This window comes from Galeopterus variegatus, unplaced genomic scaffold, assembly GCF_000696425.1.
Source record: "Galeopterus variegatus unplaced genomic scaffold, G_variegatus-3.0.2 Scaffold265, whole genome shotgun sequence".
Lineage (NCBI taxonomy): Eukaryota > Metazoa > Chordata > Mammalia > Dermoptera > Cynocephalidae > Galeopterus > Galeopterus variegatus.
The window spans coordinates 366,606-382,724 of NW_007726376.1; the positions used below are offsets into that span (position 1 = coordinate 366,606).

A 16,119-nucleotide genomic window follows, 5' to 3' on the forward strand; every position below is an offset into this window, starting at 1 on the left:
GGGGGGGGGGGGGGGGGTCCAGCCATGTTATCAAATTTCAGGTTTCCTTCATTCATTAATTCATGAGGGCATGCTATAAAATATTTCAGTCTACTGAGATATATTTTTCATTAAGACACAGTTGCATGCCTACCTTGGGTGGGAAAGTATACCTTTAAAACCACACATTGAACTTCCTGCTGCATCACTGACTAGAGATAAATTGTTACACTAGATTTATGCTACTTTATCACCCCTCCTATCCACTTCCCCCATCAGCATTTTAGTCCTTCCTGGGCCTTTAAAGCAAACAGACACGATTCATGCTATTAGTAAACTATAAAAACATCCCGGATTTTCGTTCGCCAAAAAACTGCCCCTTAATATTTTGTCCCAAAGCAAGTAGGACTTCTTAAACATCGGAAAGTGATTCCAAAGGAAAGAATCCAAATATAGGGAAAGGAAAGGACAACAAACAAAAAAAAATCACAGCATTTAAGATACTTTTTATAGTAAATATCAAATAATAAAAATATACCTTTGCGTTTGAAGAGTCAAGTCATAAAACACGTAAAAGCAAATCAATTGTTTCCAGCTGTAATCAGCGATAATAGGGCAAGTTCGTGAGAGCATGAGAAGGAAGCTGTTTCCTTTTGAGGTTACATGATAAGCAGCAGTTAAGCAGGCTTTTTCTCTCAGAACTCGCCGTCTGACCTCGTGGCAAGAGGCGGCCAGCCCCTGTCACTGGTCCCCTTTATAGGGTGCGCTTTCTGTTCACCCAAGTGAGCAATGAGGGCGGGGGGAGCTAAGAACCCGCTTTCTAAAACACAGAATACGGTCATCCTCTCGTTCGAGCGGGGCTGCGTGGGCACAGAGGAAGGCCAGAAGAGGCGGGAGGGGGCAGCCAGGACGAGGTTCGTGGATTTTTTAATGCACACTGGAAATTCCCAGGCCGAAAAGGTACCGACCCGAGTCCCGGACATTCCCCTCGGGGGCCGGCTCCAAGACCCGGACTGGAACCGCACGGAGGAATCAGAGGCAACATCTATAAACAAAACTTTTTTCTTAATGACGCCTTTTTTAAATGTCCCAATTAAAATTCTGCAGGGCATTAGAGTTGCTGCCTCATTAGCTTCACCTCTTCTCATTTCGCTTTTTGTATATGGCCTCTAAATGTCGGGAAGGAATGGGGTGGGGGTGGAGTTACCTTTTACAGCACAGCTTTTTTTTTTTTTTTTTAATGAATATACATACAGTTGATATTAGTGTCACTTTACCAATTCCTCCTTTTGCCCCCTTTCTCTCCCCCCTCCCGCTCATCAACATCATATCTGTTGACTTGTATTAACAGGTTCAAGGAATTGTGATTGTACAACACAACTTTTTTAATAAGGCAACCAAAAAGTAGCATGGCTGTCATGAGCCTTCATTGACAAATTAAGGGACAAAGAATCTGCAGCATTAAGTGAAGCAGTGGTCCTGTAACATGAAGATCACTTTTCACTGGGGATGGGGGTGGGAGGTGGATTCCAACAGTGAATGAACCATTGCACAACACTGAAAGGATCTCTCCTATGACATTTAGTTTCACCGTAGTTTCTTTTCCTTTTGGGACATTTACTACTGTAGTCTCTGTACTGCTTCCTTTTTTTTTTTTTAATTATCTTCCCCAGGCAGTGTTACAATTCAGTTTTATAACTACACAGGAAGTGATGAATATCTGGTACTCTAATAGGAATGGGCATCTGGAGCTACACATCAGATCCTTGAAACTCAGAGGCCTGACTTCCTCTCACTTAATACAGAGTATTAAAAAGGCAAAAATATATATAATAAATTAACGTTCATACTTTTTTAAAAAGCTGAAACGTACATGCACTATCGAGAGACAGGTAAGTCTGAAGTTGGTGAAGTGTATTTTGTGGTCTAACTTCTGTGTGCTATAAACTTCTGCCCTTAACATCCCTCATCTTCCATCACCTCTCGTTTCCCCAGGATTCCCAGGTGCCCCCAGCAAAAAAGTGAAAAATAGCAACTTCGAAATCTTATTTATTCATTACACACTGAGGTTTTAGGCATTTTGAGTGCACTGAGAGACTGCACTGTAGACATAAACCCAGGGGAGAATGATGCTTAACACAAGAAAATGAATACATTTAAAGAAGAATTTCTGGCATTAGTGACTAAAATGTTAAAAAGCTGAATTTACCCAGAACCCACAACAATAATGCTGAGCAGCTTTTCTTTGGGGGGATGGGGAGGCTCATTTCTGTTGTTTCCCTTGGGTGTTCATTTCCCTGTACCTCTCTCAGAGATTGCCATTTCCTTTGACAGGTCCAGAAACACACTCGCTTCTGGCATGTAACACATCAATATGTAAAGGCTTACCATATTATTCTTGCCAAGTACCCCAATTTATCAATCTGAAACTTAATACTTGAAGCCAGGAAGTGTCAGTCAAGATGTATTTAATAAAACGATGGTTGTTCAGAATGGTAAAATGGATCATATTGGAACACCAAAGTCTGTTTTGTATTTGCTAAAGAAAGATTACTTACTCTTAATAGGATAACTTCTGTAAAATATAATTTCGATAGAAGGGCCTTACTATGGGTTCTCCCTTTCACAAATAGCATCAAACCAATCATCTGAGTTCTGGATATGAAATTCACTAAATTAAATTAATACTGTCATTCGAAAATAAAAATCCATATTTTAATCCAATGAAATTGTATATAAACTGTTTTAATATCGTAAGTGTGAAATAGGCCCCTTTCCTCTGATAGGAAAGGAGCTCTTCAGTTGGAGATCTGAGCAGTGGGGTTAAGCCAAACCTCTAAAGTGGTTTTTCTTTCCTCTTCTGCCCTATCCCAGGCCCTTAGGAAGACATCCAATTTTTGAAAGCCCTGTGGCTCCAAGCCTGGTCTCATTTGCTCCTGCCAAGCTCATTTTTGTATCACATTTGTACTCCAGTGACCTGAAGTTTCCATGTAACTATTTTATGTATATACATGAATACTTAAATGCCGACATTTAAAATAATTTGATAGTCTTTGTAACAACTCAAAAAAATAGTAAGTCTAAATGTCCAACTATGATGGCCAACTTATGTAATAATAATACCATTAGCAGAACTATTAGATGGAGCTTTACAAGTAAGTTATAAAGACTGTTTAACATAGAATGCCCTTAATATCTATAATGGGAAATATATATTTAAAACAAACTTATTTGGCTAGCATTCTGATATTCACAACTATGTGGTACTGGCCTAGAATAAACTTTTCAGAAGAAATTAAATTATTGTATCTAATTGTTCTGAGAAAGATTTAGGTAATATTTCAATCTCTGTTAAAATTTCCATACCAGAATGTAGAAAGACAAATTAGAAGAGGGATGGAAATGACTGAGAATACCTCAAGAAACCATGTCATCAAATCTTTAGGGCCTTATGTCACCAAATCAAAAAATAGCAGAAACTGGACAAGATCACAAGAAATCATTTTCACAAGCAAGTAGCATCACTCCAAACCACTGGAGAGGCAGTGTCCTCTTTCTTCTTGACATTCTCCTGGAAAAATTACGCCTCAGGCCCTTCCAGCAATCCTTAAGAAAAATGCCCAAAAATTCTTTTATGAAAATAAAACCTTTTTATAAAAGTTTAAGAAGTTGTAGCTAAAACGGGCCATGGACTCTCACATACCTCAGTTTAAATCTAAACTCAAGTACCACTTTTAGCACAGATCATGATCAGAATTAAATAAGTTATTGTTATAAGCCCCTGAAATAATAGACAAGCAATGTTACTTCCCCTCTTTATATTCCTTTAGTCAGTGTTCCTCAAAGTGTTGAATAACACTACTGCATCAGAATCATTGGGCACTTGTCACAAAGGTTGATTTCATAACTCCCAGAGGCATGGTCCCTAATTTTTCATTGGTTATCAAATATTGCAAGTGACTCTTAGGTACCCAAAGCTTAAGCTATCTTAATATATTTAACTACTTGGTCTTCTTCAGACTCAGAAAACAATTAAAAATCTTCCTCCATAAAATATTTTATAAACTTGAAGGTGGTCCTCAAGAGTAGGAAGGAAGATGTTAGATCCCTTATTTTTTTTTTTTTTTTCTTTTTGTCTTTTTTACTGACCGGTAACGGGATCGCAACCCTCGGTGTCGCGCCCGCACCATGCTCAGCCAATGAGCGGGAACCGGTCTCCACATGGGATCCGAACCCTCGGCGGGAGCGCCGCCATACTCCCAAGCGGCGCACTCTCCAGTGCGCCACCGGGCCGGCCCAGATCCCTTATTTTAACAGCTCAAATCATTTGACCCATTCTTCTAAAGGTGCATATTTTTCATACTTGAAACATCTGTCTTCATGTCTAAAGCCTTCCCTGTTTCTTCACATGTCTATTAATGGACAACTAAAACTAGACTGTAATCTATCATAGCTCAAAAAGAAAAGAATAGTTACTAAATGATCCCAAATTAACTTAAACTCTCCTAAAATTAATAAGATAAAGTCAAATAAAATTGATAATTTATTTTTTGATAGCCGTAGAAACAGCAGCTTTTTACTTCCAAGCATGAGAGAATGTGTGTACCTTATGCTCAAATCAAGAAATACCTGCCAAGAATTTTAATATCTAATTTTGTTAACTTCAAAGTAAATTTTAACTTTGAAATTTAGTACGTAGTTCAAAATAACAACCAAAAAAACACACACTTATAACTGATGGAAAAAACTTCCACTACTTTATAATAATCAATAGCATTCTTTACACAAAAGTCAATTCTTAGAACCCTCAAACATCAGAACTTAAAAATAAATTTCCATTTATAGATTTCCCCTTTTGGTTCCAAAAGTGGTTATTTTAGAATAAGTATTCATCACATAAAATTTAGTTGAATCAAATAAGAAACAATCACCCAATACAAATATCAATTCAAAGCACAGGTTTTATACATACTTTCGTATTTCCCTTTTGCTTCTTTTCTAGATAAAAGGAGGAAATTTTAAATATTCTCACTATAAAATTTTGACCAAGAACATTGGCCTTTTCAAGTAATTCAGAAAAGGTAGATCATCAAGAGAAACTCCTGAGACTTGGCAGTCTTCAGTGTATTCACAAGAGCCCCTGACTATAAGCCCTCTTTAGTTCATCCCAAAGATGGACCACTTCGGCTATTCATGCAGATGTGTCCAATTTCCTTCACCAGATAAGCTAAAAAAGCTCCATTGTCAATCAAACTTGTCCATTCCATTTACATCAGAGTAATGCATTTACATCAGAGTAAACCATTTCATATTCTTCAGCATAGTAATCTCCCTACCAGGACAATCTAGTTCAAATATGCTCATTAGCAGCTTTGGTTACAAGGGCAATACAGTGTGTATAGATGCTATTAATAAGGGTTCTACCACAATTTAGTCAAGACTGGAAAAAATCCTATAGGTGGATAGTGTAACTTGTGTTTTCTAAGCTCCTTACAAGTCAGTATATGAAGTCCAGCTTTTTTTGAAATTTTGTACATATTAATGGCAGCCATCTCTCAATGAGGTCACCCATAAACTTTCTGTAATGCAGGTCAAATGGAAAGGTTGCTGAATGTGATTCCTCCAGTCCCCTTCAGTGCAGACTAGGCCTCCAAGGGGCACACAAAGGACAAGAACATGTCCACTTGGTTCTTCACAATAACTTCATCTGGATGCAGTTTGTGGGGTAGATAATGGGCTAAGGTCATCTCCCAGGCATCGACAAGATATACTCCAACCCCTGAGAACATCCTCCGAAGGATGGTGTCTAGTTGAAAGTTGTACCAGTCACTGTTGAAAAGGCTCACCTCAGGCCCCAACTCTTGGGCATTGGCCGTCCGGATGACCACCACCGTCTTAGGGCTTCGATCCAGGAGCTGGACTACTGCTCGACGGATGTTCCTGAGCCGTCGGATATATACTTCCAAGGGGAAGGTGCTGAAGTGGGACCATACGGCTATGGCAACCACTGTGTTCTTCCCTCCCACGATTCCATTCAGCTCATTTGCCACATAATGGAGCTCACTGCTAAATACGGTCGTGAAGCGGATGGGTGGACCATGGCAGCGGTATTTGAGCAGGATGTTGTGCTTCTGGTCCACTGCAAGGAAGGGACCCACATTCTTGGGACTACCCAAGTTAAACTCCACTAAATCTGAAACAAAGAAAACTCAAATTCATAAAAACATCCAAACCAAGCACACATATATTTTGATTATTCTTTACTGAGCGGTTTCAAAAAACAGTTTTTAAAATAAAAGTACAACAGAAAGGTGCAATGCAACAGTAAAGGGAATACCTATTTCACTGCACCCTGCTCCTCTTTGTATCAACAGACCTTTATTCTAACGTATTTATTATTTAAATCACTCATTCCATAAGCATGACATTATAAGTAACACCATCAGTGATAGATTCTACACCTATGATAGAGGGTACTTCAAAAAGTTCATGGCAAGATTCATATTATCTTTCAATTCTATTTTTCCAAGAACTTTTTGAAATACCCTCATATGTCTATGCCTCAAAAACAAAATAACCTGTTTACCTCTTTTAGGCCAAGAATCTTGCTGTTCGCACTGATCATTATATATTTAAAAATCAACTTGGCATTAACACTTATTCTAACAGACAAATATTATTTCTTCCAGGATAAGGGCTGTAACTTCTGTTTTATGAGCACATATTAGTAACCAAATACCTATTTTTGGAAATTCTGTCATTTGCAACAACACAGATAAACCGGGAGGGACATAATGTTAAAGTGAAATGTGCCAGGCACAGAAAGACAAATACTGCATGATCTCACTCATATGTGAAATCTAAAAGTCGAACTGATATAAGTAGAGAGTAGTAATGGTGGTTACCAGAGGCTAGGAGGGTGGGGGAGGAGGACAATGGGGAGATGTTGGTCAAAGGATACAAAGTTTCAGTTTTCAAAATATACTGCACAGCATGGTAACCATAGTTAATAATGTGTTGCATATTTCAAAATTGCTAGAAGAGTAGATTTTACGTGTTCTCACTACAAAAAAAATAAGTATGTGAAGAGATGGATATGTTAATTAGCTTGATATAATCATTCCACAATGTATACATATATCAAAATATCACATTGTACCCCATAAATACATACAATTGACAATCTAATATTTTTAAAACCTTTAAATAAAATAAAAATAAAGCAACTTAAATTGTAATTCTAAAAAAAAAAAAATACCTCTTTTTGCAATAAGCAAAAGAAAGCATATGCACAGTAATATTAGTCTATTGTTTCTCAAAAGTTCTTTTGACTTTTAATTTTACCCTATAGATGGAAAACCATGTTAATGTCCTACAGGAGAACTTCTATCTTTATCATGAGAATAACAAAGGCGGCAGCACAAGTTAGGATTCCCTTCTTTCCCTCTCTCCCTTTATCTAAGTTGTGTTTCAAGGTCCAATTCCTCTGAGATGTTCTGAAAGTCCCAGGAATCAGGGGGACCCCTTGTTATTGCTCAAAAATTCTGTACAATTCATCACTTAACATATGCCCCCATGAGGAAAGAGGATCTGTCTTGAATCTCTAAATAGTCCCGTAAGTGCCTTATAGAGAACAGACTAAGTAAATGTTGGCAACCCAATTCAACTAACATTTCCTAAGCATCTATTCAGTGCCCACTACTGTAAGTGCTACCAGCAATGCTCAGATGGATTAGTCACAGTTCTTACCTTCAGGGAGTTTACAGTCAACTTTGAAGAAGTAACATCACACTATAATTGTCCTTTATTTCTCTCAAGAGTTAAACTAAGTTTCACTTTTTTCTCCCTTCAGTTCCAGGCTTCTCTTCTACATTTTCCTACCTAATTCATTAAACTTAGCATCCAGCCCCATTTAAATTGAGAAAAAGCTGAACCTACTGCTTTCTTTTTATTAAGATCAAGCACCCAGATACAAGGCTTTATCTTTATCAGGTGGAAATCTGTCTGTAAAGGATATGGTAGAAACGATCAATATGGTCAAAATAATCATTGCTATCAAAGGAAACACCAAGGTACGTCATTAGAACTTAAAAAGCAAGCAACTACAGACATCTGGAGGGCCCTGCCTGGTCAGCATCAAACCATGCCTAGCATCATGCCATACAAATTACTTCCCTTCTCCTGATTCTTATTTTATGCCTTATCAACTAAAACTCAGCTATGTTTGTTTCAATAAAAAAACAAGCAAAACAAAAACTGGAATTGACTTTCCACTTTTGGGGGTAATATCTACTTCCTCCTTTTTCCTTCTAAAAATTAAAGTTGAAATTAAGTTGATGTAATAAATAAAAGAGCTGATAAAAAACATCACAAACAACTTAAACCATGGGGATTTACTTTGTGAAAAGCCCTGCCCATACCAGCTATCACAAATAGTTCCCACAAAACTATTTATCAGCTCTCCAAACTGTAAGTAGAGTCTTTTCCCTCTACTCCCTGGGATCCATTCTTCCTTACCCATCCACACCCCTTCCAGGAAGAGGAGAATGCCCATTGTGAATAAGGTGTGGGCCTCCAAACAGTGGAGTTTTGTTCTGAGTCTGGAGCACAGCCCCAGAGCCAAGCAGAGAAGTCAAGAAGCTAAGAATGCTGCAACCTACCCAGACTCCCCCAATAGGAGCCAGCTCTATCTCACAGTCACACCAATGGTAGGCCCAATGGATGACTTTGTTGCAAGGATGCATTAAAATGGACCACAACAAATTTGGCTGCTTCCTTCTAGTTGAATCTACTATAAACTTGGAGCTGTATCAAACAGAGCTAGGTGAGAAAAAACTGGAAATGTCCACCCCTATTTTACAACTCAGAATGGTAGAAGTGAAAGACACCTGTGAGGTGACTCAGTCCAGCTGTCTCATCTCACACACACAGAAATGAAGCCCTGAGACGTAAGAGACTTGTCCAAGGTCACACAGATCTGTGCCAAAAACTTCAACAAGAACCCAGTATATTTCCACCAGTACAAGGCATCCCTGCTACTCATCAGAAACTGTCATGCATCTCTCCAGGGTTAGGATTACCTCTTTCACCCTACAGAGAAATAACTTCCTCACCTGATGCCTTTCTTTGGGCTCCTAAGTGAGTCGGCTTATTTCAAAGCTGACTTTGTGCATGTGGTAAATAGTTATGAAACAAAAAGTACCAACCTGGAACAAATGTAGTGAGGTATTCAAACCATTGCCTGATTGTCGAGTCACCAAATAAATACACTACTTTTCTTTGTAAGCATTCTGTAATGTTGTCAGGATCATTAAACTGGTACATCTTAAATTTTCTGGGCCTCCACTGGTCTTTGTAATAATACCCAGAAGGAAAAGTTCCCGATACTTGATATAGTTCTAGGTTGTTAGTTTCTGTAAAGAAAAAGGGGGAAAAAATAAGACATTCTGAAATTCTCCTCCAACAAGAGATGAAATGTTCCAAAAACACAATTATGCCCATATTTTTGTTAGCCTGCTGACCTGTGGGCAACATTTCCTGCTGTCATATCTCAAAGAAATACCAGATTTCCCCCCCCAAATACAAAAAAGTTCTCCTTCACACAAAAATGGGAAGCTTTAAAGTGGGTGTGAGGGTGTTGGCATACAGAAAGAAAAAAGAGGACTTTGAGCATTCCCTCTTATTACGTATATTCTCATCAAAGCCAAAAATAAAGGAAGGCAAAAACTAAGGGCATGTATAGATATAAACACTTGTGCAGCATTATCCTGAATAGAAGAGTTTCTCATCCAAATGCCTGTGAGGCAAGTAACAACTTAAATTCATATTTTACGTATGCACAGTAATTTTAGTCTATTGTTTCTCAGTCCATTAAAAGGAAAGTTGTAATCCATGAATCCTACATTAAAATTTTAATTCAGAAAACCACCACTTAATACACAGAATAAATTAATGATACACAGTTTAAAGGGTTATTTTCCACAGTACAAAAGGTTCAGAAAGTCTTTATGCATAATGAACAATACTAAAAATGTATCAGAAATGTGTACTAATGGTTGTAGCCTAGCTACACAAGCACCAGGACACCTTTCAGAAGGAAAGTCAACATCCGTCTGCCCTAACACCTCCCATGGAAAATGCCATTACCGAAACAACACAATTTACATGCTTCACAACAGATAGTGATGGCTAATATTTCTTGCAAGTTTACTCTGCACCAGAGACTGTTCCAAGCAATCAGAGATATTATTTCATATGATATGCTCACAATAACCCTTTAAAGTAGGTCCTATTACTTTCCCAGCCTTTCAGAAAGTTAAACAATTTGACCAAGGTCCTGAGCTATTAAGTGGCAAAGTCAGGATCCGATCCAAGCAAGTGAGCCCTGAAGCCCATGTCCTGCTTTACTAGATCACCTCTCAAAAATAGATGTTTATAGAGGTCAGACATTTCTTTTGACTTTTTTTTTCCTGAAGGTATATACTTATTCATTTCTAATAATTATTCAAATCTATAATCTTCAGGAAGCGACCAACCATTTTATATCACTTTCATACACACCCCAAGGTTTAACCTTGATCATAACCCAGTAATTGTATAGTTGCCTGTTAAACCACAATTTAAAATTCAAATGCTTCTATGACTCAAATTTAAATTTAAGTGAGTCCATCCAGCCCAGCAACAACCAAGCTGGCGCTGGAAGCCCCTGGCCTCTCACGGAGGAATGAGGGGGGTGCCACAGGCCTTAACCACACCCCTCCTTCCTCCTTCTCCCACCCTGTTTCCTTCCCCCTTCCCCTTTCCCTCTCCCACCCAACTGTTCCACAACATCTTAGAATGTAAAGAAATAACATTAATAAGTAAACAAATAAAAAAAGATATGTAAAAAAAAATAAAAAATAAAATAAATAAATACATTTAAGTAAGTCCCCTATTTGGGACTATTTGGGCTTCTCTGACTTTTTGACATTACCCATGTTACTCAAAATTATTTTGGTTTTTATTCCCTTCTGAGAAGATGCCCTATTTGACAAATAGTGCGTATTTAATCTTTTTCTTTGGCATCTGCTAATTATTTGCAGGTTCAGGGCCCAAGTGGAAAAGTAAACAATATTTTTAAAAGCTTTATTTAACACATGTGATTATCAAAGGAAATTGCGGGTAGGGTAAATATTTATCTGGCTTATTCAAAAACAATTTCTCAACATATTATCAAATGTGGCTTTACCATGTTACTACATCTTGCCCAAAGCTCCTTCATTATATCAGTACATCAAGGCTGTATAGCCAGAGAACTCCAGAGCAGATACCAGGGCCCACAGAAAGCATTTACTAGAATGAGAATTAAAAGTAATTTTGAAGTTACAATTTTTACCACTGTTAATTCTGTAGACTGGACTATTCTGTGTCAAATACATCTAATAAAGTAAAGTATATATCACACGGGAAGCAATTACCATTTCCATTCAAATGTTAATTATATTTACTACCAGAGTTAAGTCAAGCAAAGCAAATCAATTACTGAATCTGACACTAATTTTTTAAACATGCCATGCGCTGCAACAAAACCATATTTTTTTTAAGTGAAATGCACATACCTACACTGCCCCCTTATGGTCGCTATGTCAAAAACAATTTCTAACAAATTTTAATAGATTTCATGCAGTCTGAGGTTCTTTAAAAAGTGTTTCTTGGAACTCAGAATGCATTTGCTTGTAAGATAACTGATAATGTCTCTTAAATAGATAATATGACCTCTCACATACTATTCATGTGGAATAAAAAGAATTAAAACAAACAAATGAGGGCCGAGCCCGTGGCGCACTCGTGAGGGTGCAGCGCTAGGAGCGCGGTGGTGCTCCCAGCGCGGGTTCGGATCCTATATAGGGATGACCACTGCGCTCACAGCGCTCACTGGCTGAGCGCGGTGCGGCCGGTCTCAAAAAGGACAAAAAAATAAAAAATAAAAAAATAAAACAAACAAATGAGTTATTACTCAATTTTATGATTATCTTAAATACTGCTGGTGAGAGAAAATTTACATGGAGGTGGTTGTAAAAGCAGATATGAAGATTATAGTGCAAAATCAGAAGGGTCTTTTTGATTATTTGCAAGTTATGTCCCTGCTTCTTAAAGCTCATGGCTTAAATTTTCCTCCAAAAGGTATCATCCCATGTCATCCATTATCCATAATGGGGGTTATTTGGGCCACAAAATGGGACAAAATAAGAGAGAAAAAGCAGAGAAATAAATTCCCCTAAACCAGCTAGAAAGAGCTGGATGGGATGAATACAACAATGTGAATTAAGGGTGGGAGGGGTACATGTGCACATAGGCAGCATAAATGTCCCTTAATTTTATGGTAGGAAATTATCTGTAGAATTAAGAACAACGGTAGGGCCGGCCCGGTGGCGCACTGGATAAGTGCGCCGCTTGGGAAGCGCGGCGGCGCTCCCGCCCGAGGGTTCGGATCCCACATACAGACCGGTTCCCGCTCACTGGCTGAGCGAGGCGCGGGGGCAACACCGAGGGTTGCAATCCCGTTGCCGGTCCCCGGTCCAGTACGGGGGCGACACTGAGGGTTGCGATCCGTTGCCGGACACGGAAAAAGACAAAAAAAAAAAAAAAAAAGAACAACGGTAAAAGGCAGGAAGGATAAAGAGGAGTACACAGTTTATTAGTGGGAAAAAAGACAAGACAGAGAAGAAATGGGATCAAATAATTTTCCACACCAGGGAATGCCATGAACACAGGAAGCTTAGGCACAATCTCAGCAGGATAAGGGATGAAGACAGTGTATCAAGCACACCCCATCAGGTGCTAGGAATATGAGAAAGGCCCAGCTACACAGCAATTTTGGTGGCTTCAGTTTATTCCTTGAATTCCCCACATAAAACCTTGGGAATTTTTTTTCTTTATATTTTAGTCCCCTAAAAGCTAAGCATTTTACAGAGGAAAATTAAAAATGCTTGTAGAGGCAGAAATGTCTGTACATTCATAGAATGTTAAAAAGGATCTCAGAGAATAGCTAGTCCAAATGTCTTTGAAAGGTGAGAAAAACATGTCACAGAGCGACTTGCCAAAATTTCTCAGACTAAGAGTTCTAGAGACAGGTAGTGGTAAAGTAGTAACATTTACAAAGACAAATACATTTCATTATTGATATAGTAATCTGAGTGGGCTTCTTTCGCCCAAATGACATCAATTAGTTGGGTTTTTTTTTTTTTTCCTTTTTGTCTTTTTTTTTTCGTGTCTGGCAACGGATCGCAACCCTCAGTGTCGCGCCCGTACTGGACCGGGACCGGCAACGGGATTGCACCCCTCGGTGTTGCGCCCGCATCTCGCTCAGCCAGTGAGCGGGAACCGGTCTGTATGTGGGATCCGAACCCTCGGCGGGAGCGCCGCCGCACTCCCAAGCGGCGCACTGTAGCAGTGCGCCACCGGGCCGGCCCGTATTAGTTGGGTTTTATGTGCAGGATATGAGCACTCTGATTTTCGAGGTCAACTAAATAAAATGCATTCTGTATCAAATTATCTGTCCCAATAATTGGAAAGTAATTGTCTTTAAAGTAGCTTTGTCCAATTTGTTGTGACAGCATTTCTTCTTTGCCATTTTCTAGAAATCGACATCAGATAGAGGTCTCAACTATAAAAGGACTAGTTTAATTTTCACTGCACAACATGAAACACTTTATCATTCACTTCATCATTTACATGCATTTGGATAGGAGAGAGTTGATAAATTTCACTAATGCAGATAAACCAAAACATCAAGATATCTTTGGCCACTCCTACCAAACATGGATAAATGACAGTAGTAAAAGTGCTAGACTAGGAGTCACAGGACCTGGTTTATGTCTGACTTTACCTCTCCAATGATGACACCCCTGATATTACTTAAATCTCATCTATCCCCCACCTGTATCCTCAGTGTCTAGCCTAACAGAGCTAAGAGGTATCAAAATGATGACTGAAGGGTGGTGCCAGCACGTGACGAAGCAGGTAGGCCTCACCGCTGCCACCCAACTCCATCCCCAGCCCAGTCAAGTAAACACCGATCAGAGAGGCGCCCAGCTGGAGAAGCCCAAGATCTGCAGAGACCATGAGCCCTGCGGTGCCAGCGTGTGACCCAGCAGGTAGGCCCCACCGCCGCCACCTGACTCCATCCCTAGCCCCGCTGAGTGTGTGCTGATCAGAGAGGTGCCAAGATCTGTGGGGACTACATGCCTTGTGGTGCCAGCACGTGACCCAGCCTGTAGGCCTCGCCGCTGCCGCCCAACTCCATCCCCAGCCCCACTGAGTGCACATTAATCAGAGAGGTACCCAGCTGGAGAAGCCCAAGATCTGCAGAGACCACAAGCCCTGTGGTGCCAGCATGCAACCCAGCAGACAGGCCTCACCACTGCCACCCGACTCCATCCCCAGCCCAGCCAAGTGCATGCTGACCAGAGAGGTGCCTCCCCTGAGAGGCCCAAGATCTGAGGTAACCACGTGCCCAAGGCACTAGTGGGCAACCGAGCAGACACTGAGGCAGCCATACGAAATTGGCAGCCCTTGCAGCATCCTAGCCAGACAATAGTGTCAAACCAGTGGACTATGAAATCCCCTGCCACAATGAATAAACATCAAAGGAAAGATACCAGAAATATGAAAAATCAAGAAAGTACACCACCAAAGGGTAATAACTCTCAAGATCTAGATCCTATAGAACAAGAAGCCCTTGAAATATCTGACAAGTAATTTCGAGTGATAATTCTAAGGAAACTAAATGAGATACAAGAAAACTCAGCTGGACAACACGATGAAATGAGGAAAAGTATACAGGACCTGAAAGAAGAAATGTACAAGGAAATCAATGCTCTGAAAAAGAAAGTAGCAGAGTTTGCTGAGCTGAAGAATTCATTCAGCCAAATAAAAAACACAACAGAGAGTTTAACCAGTAGGCTTGCAGAAGCAGAAGAGAGAACTTCTGACCTTGAAGATGGGCTATTTGAAATAACACAGGCAGCCAAAAGAAAAAAGAATTAAAAACATTGAAGAAAATCTAAGAGAGATATCAGACAACCTTAAGCTCTCAAATATTAGAGTCATGGGTATTCCAGAAGAAGAGGAAAAGGGAGATTGCACTGAAAACATATTCAACAAAATACTGGCAGAAAACTTCCAGGTATAGGAATAGACACAGATCTTCAGATTCAGGAAGCTCAAAGATCCCGAAATGTATTCAACCCAAAAAGGTCTTCTCCAAGACATGTTATAGTCAAGTTGGCAAAACTCAAAGACAAAAAGAATCTTAAAATCTGCAAGAGAGAAACGTCAAATCACCTATAAGGGAGCCCAAATCAGACTAACATCAGACTTTTCATCACAAACCCTAAAAGCCAGAAAAGAATGGGATGATACATTCAAAATACTAAAAGACAGAGATTGCCAGCCAAGAATACTCTACCCCACAAGGCTATCCTTCCAAAATGAAGGGCAAATAGTATATTTCTCAGACAAACAAAAACTGCGGGAGTTCACTACCACACGACCACCCTTACAGGAAATTCTCAAGGGAGTACTGGGCTTTGTACCTGGAAAATAACTACCACCCCCATAAAAATTCAAGAAAAATCAAAAACCACTAGTAAAATAAAAATGGCAACAATGAACAGAAAAAAAAAAGTTTATATACAACCCAAGGAACCAACAAATACAGAAAACAAACAGTAAATCAGATAGAAAGGAACAAAAGACACTTATGACATCCAAACAAAAATCAATAAAATGCTAGGAGTAAATCAACACTTTTCAGTAACAACTCTTAATGTAAAAGGCTTAAATTCCCCAATCAAAAGACACAGACTGGCTAACTGGATTAAAAAGGAGGACCCAACTATATGCTGCCTTCAAGAGACCCACCTCACCTATAAAGACTCACATAGACTAAGAGTGAAAGGATGGAAAAAGATTTACCATGCAAACAGAAATGAAAAACGAGCTGGAGTAGCTATTCTTATATCTGATAAAATAGACTTCATACCAAAAACCATAAAAAGAGATAATGAGGGCCACTACAAAATGATAAAAGGATTAATCCATCAAGAAGACATAAAAATCATAAATATATATATACACCCAATGTTGGAGCAGCCAGAT

General features: G+C 39.3%; 1 protein-coding gene across 2 annotated transcripts in view; it reads right to left on the reverse strand.

The window, feature by feature from the left end:
- Positions 1-4,707: 4,707 nt before the first annotated feature.
- The window catches only part of NXPE3 (neurexophilin and PC-esterase domain family, member 3), a 45,031-nt gene continuing 33,619 nt past the window's right edge, over positions 4,708-16,119 (reverse strand). For both annotated transcript variants that reach the window (XM_008566701.1, XM_008566700.1), the window contains exons 5-6: positions 9,186-9,392; positions 4,708-6,172 (exon numbers count right to left, since the gene is read on the reverse strand). In XM_008566701.1, the coding sequence (XP_008564923.1) occupies positions 5,622-6,172; positions 9,186-9,392 (758 nt within the window). In that variant the 3' untranslated portion in view covers positions 4,708-5,621. The remainder of the gene's footprint in view (positions 6,173-9,185; positions 9,393-16,119) is intronic.